The 8,862-nt window shown below is 43.6% G+C and overlaps 1 protein-coding gene across 1 annotated transcript; it reads left to right on the top strand.

Annotated features, from left to right (window-relative positions):
• The first annotated feature begins 3,070 nt into the window (after positions 1-3,070).
• LOC104071222 (trypsin I-P1-like) lies at positions 3,071-6,418 on the top strand. Its single transcript, XM_009577339.1, has 5 exons — positions 3,071-3,110; positions 3,542-3,716; positions 4,323-4,576; positions 5,365-5,501; positions 6,269-6,418. Exons 1-5 carry the CDS (start codon positions 3,071-3,073, stop codon positions 6,416-6,418), a joined length of 756 nt encoding a protein of 251 aa, XP_009575634.1.
• Positions 6,419-8,862: the final 2,444 nt, after the last annotated feature.

The following is an 8,862-nucleotide window of genomic DNA, read 5'->3' on the forward strand; positions in this document are numbered from 1 at the left end:
GAGACAGCAAGCAATCCATCCTTCCCCAGTCTCCCCAGGCCACTCATAATTTTAGACATCCCTGTCATGTCCTACCTCTTCTGTCTCTCTAGGAGACTGAGAGTCCAAGTCTCTGACATGGATGGAAATAGCAGAAAAGCAGAATGCTGTGCCCTAGGGGAAAGAGAAACGTGGGCAGAGAGGACAGGGCAAGAGGCTGTAACAGAATGTTTGCTCAGGTGTGGACAGCTGGAGTATCAGAAGCTTTGGAGAATGTACCAGCTGCTGCCAAGCAGGACAGACTTGGGAAGAGCGAATCAGTGGTCCCTCCGCCACCAAGGTCTGTGAGATGTACAAGAACTAGCCTCAGAAACTCCTCTGCTCTATGCTCCTGGGAGGCTTTACCACTGGCAGCCCACGATCTTGCCAGGTTTCCCTTTCCCAGGATCTTGCATCAGCCTGGACAACCGTATTTACTTTATCTGAGTCCAGTGGTGATACAGCTGACTGAAATACTTGAACTAGGAACATGGATTTCTAGAAATGCAAGCTGCCACTGCTTGTCCGTTGCTAATATCTAACACAGTTGCCCTCCATTCACCAATCCTCCTCCTTTCCGTGCCCCGGGAGCCGCCAGCATTCTGCTGCAGCATCATTGCATTAAATGAGAGACTTCTTTGCAGCTGGAGATGTACCCCCCAGAGTGTATTTTTTTGAAAGACCCTGAAAAAAAACACCTTACAATGGGTCTGTGGAATGTTCAGCAGCATTGAGCAGAAGAGGGTATTTACATTTCAAGCAGAGATTCATCATCTCAAAGAAAGGAAGGAGGTGCGGGAGGAGGTGTTCCAATGTCAACCTGAATGCAAAGGAGGTCTGTTCATCCTTCACAGCTCTCACTGAAAGGCCTGGAAGGCTGTTCTGAAGCAGCCAATCTGCTGGATGACCTCGAGGTGTGCATCACAAACACCCGGTTTGCCTTCATTTGGGATCGGTTTGCTCCATGAGCTGCCCTGCTGGCTCACACCCTGGCGTTCTGGGATTCACGGGAGCCTCTAGAAGGGGCCCTGAGAGGCAGATAGGAGAATGGGAGGGACACACCTCTAGTGAGATATGTTCACTAGATGTCTGCCATCAAGGACTTTGGAACACAAGGACTATGACCCAGGACTTTTGCCGTGAGCTCTGGCAGTAATCTAGGAAGAGGTCAGTAGTGTCCTCTTGTTGATTTAAGCAAGTAGCATAGAGTCTCAGAGAGACCTTTTTCTTCAAGGAGATTACCAGCCAGCCCTATATGATGCCTTTCCTGCTGTTAAGAATAACTGATCAGTTAAGATCAGAGTAGGTTAGATAAGTTACAAGGGAAAACAAAAAAGTACCAACATAAGGGCAGGTATGGTCGAGCTTCCCAATTTGGATTTTTTTTTACTGGATTTTCCTGACATTTAGGTGGATACTAAACCAGATATTAAACCCTGTGAAAAGAAGGAACAGGAAGATGTCCTTCATAGCCTAGGTGTTACCTAATAGGTTAGTAGAGCTATATCTCAGGAAAAAAATTGTTTTAAAATATCTCATGACAGCCTGTCTCTGTGCCAATGGCGTGCTTTGGATAAAGAAATCATGAATCCACAGGGACATCAAATTATACACTATTCTAGATTAGGAATTGCTCTTTCTCAGCTTAGTTATGATGGAATTAGATAGCTTTGGTAACTTTTGCCATGCTTAGTACTATTACGGATCTTTCTCTTTTCTACAGGAAGCCTCTAATCCTTATTTGTTTCTCAGGATAAAACATGTTTGCAAGAAAACCATGCACTGATACAAGTTTAAAGCCCAAGACAAGTCATGCAGGTCCTTGGTGGAGTCCCTGGCCTCAAACTTGTCCTTTAGCATGAAGGAAAATTTCCACCTGGACAGTGCCACTGCGTGTGCCAGTCCTCCAGGGCTCTCAAAATTTGGTCAAGAAACGGAGGAGAAAGATTATTCCTATTTAGTCTGTCATGCCATTTCAGCATCTCAAAGCATATGACTTCTGTTTACAGTCACTTGAGGCTATCCCATGTCTTTCAGGAGCTAACATGATGAAGTTGGCAGCTGCTTGGAAAACGATTATTCATCAACGTATTCAGCTTTAGCAAACTCATCGTCGTGACAGAAATTATCACTCTTTCAGAGAAGGATTTCAGAAGATCTCGTTTATTTGTGTTCACAGTATTTTTTTTCATATACATTACATCCATAAACATCAATGTTATACTGCAATTCTTCTGAGGCAAAAATGAGTCTCTACAGAACATTCCAAAGCTAAATTAAAAACATGGTTCAGTACTTAGGCCGATATTACATATAGATTAGATGAGAGAAACGCTTTCAAAGAGATATGGTGCGCATTCCCACATTTGAACAATTTAACTTGGGAGGTGGGGGGCACAGAGTAGTTTTTTCATACTCACTTATTGAAATTGCTTTTGAATAATTTTATTTGGGAAAACACTGTGTTCTCTATGATAAAAATACACATGTTACTCAAGAAAAGGAATTTGCTAAAATAAACTTAACAACACTGGGCGGTTTTGGGTTTTTTTCCCAAAATAAATGTATAGCATCTTACTGTCCATTACCAACAATATTCAACTTCCGGTAAAAAATATGCATTTTTAAGAATGACACCATAAGTGCAGAGGAATCGCAAAGGGGTTTGAGGGTTGTTCTCAACAGGTCCTGTGCACAAGAATGAGGCAGGCAAACAACTACACATCTTCCAAACCCCAAATGTATTTTTAAATTGAAGGCTGCCCTCTGAAATAATTTAAAATTGCTCGCTATTAAGATAGGTTTAGGAAAGTTTTTAAGAAAGGACTCTATTAGGAAAGGTCTCTATTAGGAAAGGTTTATGATTAACTGATATGTTATTTGTACTTTCTACCAGTGCCTATTAATACCCACATTTGGATGTTCAAATTTTCCACTGTGTACTTTTTGTCTGGAGAAATCCTTGGACTAGAGATAAGGCCATTTCAAAAAATGTATTTCTAGCAGCTCACACTTCCAGTCCACAGGCTGGGCTTGAGGCTGTTTCAAGATCATGAACTACATACTGTTTGTCACCTTTGTTGGCGTGGCTGGTGAGCATATTTATTACCTTTATTTCTGTAATTCATAAGGAAGCTCATTTTCTGAGCAGATTTGCAAGGTATCCATTGTGGGAAAGTGAAGTCCAGTTTCAACTTGCAAAAGTTTTAAGGCAGAGCACTGCAACTTCCTTTGACTGCTGTCTGTTCATAATAGCTTGTTTCACAAAATGGGGAATGAATACCTTCATAAGGCGTCTTAACCCAGGAATACTGAAATGTGTCCATAGCTTCAAAAAAACCCTCTCTCTTCATACGGACTATGAAGTATAAAGATGAAACCTCTGGCCCAAGATCCTAAACCTGCAGTAAATTTTTGGACTGTGGGCAAGTGCTTGCCCACGACTGCTACTGTGAGTTTTTAATAGAAGTAGAGCCTACAACTAAGGCTCACATGTTGACATATGCCACTTCTTATCTCCCAGTTGCCTTCCCCATCAGTGCTCCTGCTGATGATGATGATGACAAGATCGTGGGAGGCTACACCTGTGCAGCGAACTCTGTCCCCTATCAGGTGTCCCTGAATTCTGGGTATCACTTCTGTGGAGGTTCCCTCATCAACAGCCAGTGGGTCCTGTCAGCTGCTCACTGCTACAAGTCGTAAGTGGGAAAAAATATATTCTTCCATAACCTACTTCTTTCTTACAGTTCACTTCTAGCAGGGACTCTGAGCTGTGAGATCCAAATATGTAAGTGACTCCATTCTGACAGGAGACAACCAAGGAATGGGCGGCTCATTCAGGAAGATGGGCTGAGGCATCATAAGGGGTTTTCCCCTTCTGCAAATGTTTCTGTGAACGCAGAGCACTTTCTGCAATGACAATGTGATAATCTAGCAATGAGTTACAGGCTGTGATTTCTTATAAATTGCATTAATCTTGCTAAAACTTAGTCACTGGAGAATAGGAAGAGGAATGGGGTCAGAGTTATAGCAGTTTGCCTTTTTCCAGAATGTTTGTATAAAGCACTGTTACATATTCAACTTGTCTCAGCTCAACAAAATAAACATGCAGAAATTCACCACCTCTCCTGGGAGTGGGTAAATCTCAGTGTGGATCCCCGGGACTTACTGCAGGACAAGAAAGATAACCTGCATGAAAACAGCTACTACGATAGCGATGTTGAAGCGAGTGCATACGGTGACGGGGAGGTTCCTCATAACCTGTTGGTAGCAATAAAGCATAGGCCATTCTTTCTCTTTTCCAGTCGCATGCTAGTGCAGCTGGGGAAACATAACCTAGCGCTCACAGAATCGACACAGAAGTCTATTAGTTCAGCTAAAGTCATCCGCCACCCTGGCTACAGCTCCGCAACACTGGACAATGACATTATGCTCATCAAGCTTGCCGAACCAGCCCAGCTCAACCAAGCTGTCCAAACAGTTCCTCTGCCTACCAGCTGTGTGACTGCAGGCACCACATGCCTCATCTCTGGCTGGGGCAACACACTCAGCAATGCCAGTGAGTACTCTGTGGGAATGTACAGCATCATGAGGGCCCGGGAGATGCTCTAAGACTTCACAATTAACTCCAAACAGTACAGGGTAAAGCACAGAGAAGTGCTTTACTGTGGGACAGGCCTTTTTGAGTGATCAGTCTGTGTAGGACAGTAACCATTTAACTGCTTTAAAGGCAAGCCTTTATAAAGTCCTTCCTCTTGTTCTGTTATGCACATGGAATCACTTAAGTCATCCATGTGCTGTTCACCAGGATGTTCACACTGCCATAAATTTTGTGGCCTGGCGCTATCAGCTGTACAGTGCCAAGCACTCGCAATTTAACTGATGTCAACAGAGTTGTCGGTTCTCTGAGACCAAGATCAAAATCTGTGATTGTGGAGCTAAAATTACTACAAGAGAGCTCCATTCTCTTACACCAGTGGTCAGAGGTGTGGATGCTGACTGGTCGTCTAATCCACCGACGACAACTAAACCTGCACCAGAGGAGAGGATGGTTTTCCTGAGGCACATGTGCTACAAGAGTAGCTCTTAGCTCCACACTTGCCAGTTGATGATTTTCTAGGTATCAAAAAAGTTAACGTGGCTGCAGTGTAGAACAGTGGACCATGGATAGAATCTGTTCCATCTAAACAAAAGGAATCCATGCTGTGATTACTATTCAGAGGAAAAATGACAACTGCTAAAACAGGATGTTCAGTAATTGATTACTTTTCTGCTAAGAAAGATCTTCTCCGGGTTCTGAAATGAACTCAGAGGTGTCATCAACCATCTCTCCCTATTTTCTTGTAGATCTGTATCCAGATACCTTGCAGTGCCTGAAGGCTCCTGTACTCTCCTCAAGAGAGTGCGCCAAAGCCTACCCTGGGAAAATTACCAAGAACATGATATGTGTAGGATTCATGGAGGGAGGGAAAGACTCCTGCCAGGTAAAACATCTGCCTTTCTTTTCCCATATGTTTCTCTCCTGCCTTTTGCTAGTAGAAGAGGGCATCATATTAGAGAATCTGCTTTGCTCACTGCACTGGCATGTCTGAATGTTGTTTTTTTGAACAACAGCAGAGGCTTTGGATGAAAGTTGCTTAGTGAATGAGCCTAGGTTTTTTCCACAGTTAGTCTTTGCCCCTTTTTTGAGATAGCGCATACCTCTGCCTTAATTCTCCACAAGCAGACTATACCACCTCCTACACCTTAGGCTACTGAAAATGGAGGAGTGCTGCACCAGAGAGTCAATAGTAATCACAGGGACTTTAGAGCTTAGGACACAAACGTTAGTTTTGGACTCACTGAAAATGAAGTAGCCAGTACACCAAGATCCAGGCAGTCTGGAAAATGAACATAGCTGACAATTGCTCTGCATTTTACATGTGCCTAGCTCCATGAAAATATTTGGCAGAATAGCGTTTAAGACATACATATCCTAAGTGTTTGCCAAGGACCGCATCTGTCAAAAATAGGCAGCTTACTCATGCTTACTCATGCTTACTCATGCTTACTCATGCTGTGGTGTCCTTGGAACTAAAGTAAGGCACAGTAGCATCAGGTGTAGAGTGGTAATCAGAAATGACTTTTGTAGAACTTCTGTGTAGAAAAAGCCCAATGGAGCTTGACTCAAATGTCAGTGATTTCCGGGATCTCTGGCTTATCACTTACACTGATACCATTTGCTGAATTTCTGTATCCTTTATGTGCACAGGGGGATTCCGGCGGTCCAGTAGTCTGCAATGGGCAGCTCCAGGGCATTGTTTCCTGGGGTATTGGATGTGCGCAGAAAGGCTATCCCGGGGTTTACACTAAGGTTTGCAATTATGTCTCCTGGATCGAAGCAATTATGTCTGCCAACTGAGACACTCTTGTTCTATGTGACCTGCTTTTTCTCCTCGTCATTTTTGTCTGTTTTGGGACTGGATATACAAAAATTATCAAAAAAAATAAAGACTTTCAAGCACCCCTTCTTTGTGCAGCGTTTCTCTGGGTACTTCCACAGGCTATCTTATGGAGGACAGAGGCAGGGAATGTCACTCTGGGGAAAATATTTAATATTTGTAGGGTCTCTCAATTAGCAGGATCTTGGAACATTTTGCAGACTCATCTTCGGGAGTCTTTCTGTCAGTTACAGGCAGCCATTTCGGGAGCAGAACATCTTTTCTGTTTATCAGTGTGTACTCAGGTGCTACAAAAGTGCCTAAAACAGATGAGAGAATGCGCTGAATCACACAGGCATCATAGTCCTACTGTAGAAAACAGCAGGCAGCAACACAAGCGCTCCCCATCGCCCCCACTCCTACCTCCAACAAGATGACTGAACATTTCCCTCCCTGAAAGCTCTACTTGGGGAATGAAACAACCTCTTGCTAAGGCTTGTTCTCTTCACGTACCACTGCCACTGGGGCTGCTGTGTATACTTTTTTGCTCAGTTAACTGGTCGTACTGGGCTTGCTTATTTTTCCTGGAAGAGTCAAAAGTACAGAGATGTTCCTGGCTTCTGGTTTTAACTCCTCCTAACCCCAACTGGCACTGGGGTTGAAAGTCCATGAAAAAGCTGCCAAAGTTGCCAATAGACTGTGTAGGTGTCTCCTAAAAAAGAAAAGGGAACTAGACAGTTTGAGTAAAATAAAAGGAGAGAAAAATCAAAGAATAGGCGAAGTGGGGAGAAATTTACAAGAAATCTGATGCTGGAGGAAAGGGAGGGAGAGGAGAAGAGCAGGGCATGAAGGAACAAGTGCCATTTGCCTACAGAGAAGTTTGTGTCTGGCTCTCTCAGATGTTTTGTCACTGAAATATCTCTTAGGAGAGTAATATGTGCCTGAGTCATTGAGATAGGCACAACATACGAACAGGATCAGACTGTAGCTTTGTGTCCCATTGCTCTGGAAGCACTTGCTGAATTTCTTCTCTGCATCTGCCCTTTTCCAGAAAAAGCCCTGAGCTGTAGCCTGGCATCCTTTCCTTCATCCTGTTTTCACCAAGAGACAGAGTTCTTATCCCGGAGCAGTTGAAAGTCACAGGATCTCCCTCCCTGACCACTGTGAGTGGAGCGTGGTTGATATCTTTGCCTGGTATGTCAGGGAAAAGAAGAAGAAAATGTTGGAGGACAGAGGAGAGGATGCGATGAAAAGATGACGAGATGAAAATGGAGGGAAATAAATACTTCTGTCGTCAGACTGAGTGCATTCTCAAATATGACAGCCAAGGATGTTGAGAAGAGCAGTCTGGAAACAGTCCCAGTCCTCTGTCACTATCCCCCCGATGTGTCAAGGTCTCCAGTGGGTGAAGAAGAAATTCTACTTTCCAGATTATAGGCTATACTTGATTTTCAAATTGTTGGAATATCCTCACAGGATCTCCCCTCTTACACAGCTGGAACATCACTAATGCCTGCGGTGGACAGTGCGATGAAGTGGTCGCTGACAAAGTTGTTCCCTCCTTTGTGCTGTCTAATAAGAGCAGCAATCTGCAGAGCACTGAGATGTGGATACTGTTTTTCTTTCTCTCGCTCTGCTGACATTTCCACATACTTTTACCACACAGCTCTGCACAGCAGGAGCGAGAGGATTACAGAGCTGTGAGCCCTGGCTGGAGCCTGAGGGTCAACAGGACAAAGTGCCCTATACTTTATTTTTTCCCAGGAAAAAGTCCAGTGGGATCAAATGCAATGTATTTGAATGCATATATGAAGGCATGAAAACCTTGCACCAACCTGGCATGGCAGGAAGGGAAGTAACCAAGTGGCAGCAGCACTTAACTAAAAGGTTCCAAAGGTGAGACAGAGCTAAAACCCTCAGTCAGTCCAACTTCTCCAAAGAGGCACAACACTCGGAAGAAACGTTAAGATGAGAACTGGGCAACAAATTATGCTGGTTTGTGTAAAAGTTTACATGTCTCTTGGGGAAGGGTGGAGGGGAGGATCTGTGACTCAGAGATGACGCTGTTCTAGAATAAGAAGGAATAGCTCCTGACAAAATGACAGCAGGAAAAACGGAAGTGAGAAAAATTATCAGTTTTTCAAGAAGCGGGGATTGCAACACCTTTTTTAGCCTGTGGGTCACAGCTGAGATGTCTGCTGTTTGATGTATTTGGAAAAGGAGGTAACAAGATTTCCGAGGAGATCTCAAATTATCCCAGATAAATCTAAATACCACCGCAAAAAAGGGGGAGAATTCCGGAGAGAAAATAAATAGCAGAAGAAGGGAGCAAAACATATTAAGATCCAAAAAAAGGGAAGAAAAAAAAAAAGAAGAAAAAAGTGACACAGAGATAAAATCTGCTAAAGGAGCAATAAGGTCATTA

Source organism: Fulmarus glacialis, unplaced genomic scaffold, assembly GCF_000690835.1.
Source record: "Fulmarus glacialis isolate BGI_N327 unplaced genomic scaffold, ASM69083v1 scaffold975, whole genome shotgun sequence".
In the NCBI taxonomy this organism is placed as follows: domain Eukaryota; kingdom Metazoa; phylum Chordata; class Aves; order Procellariiformes; family Procellariidae; genus Fulmarus; species Fulmarus glacialis.

Bases quoted from the DNA above. Each gene is read 5' to 3' on its own strand.
- LOC104071222 (XM_009577339.1), top strand. From the start codon at position 3,071: ATGAACTACATACTGTTTGTCACCTTTGTTGGCGTGGCTG. The intron at 4,577-5,364 runs GTGAGTACTCTG...ATTTTCTTGTAG, and splicing joins CAACACACTCAGCAATGCCA to ATCTGTATCCAGATACCTTG. The intron at 5,502-6,268 runs GTAAAACATCTG...TTATGTGCACAG, and splicing joins GAGGGAAAGACTCCTGCCAG to GGGGATTCCGGCGGTCCAGT.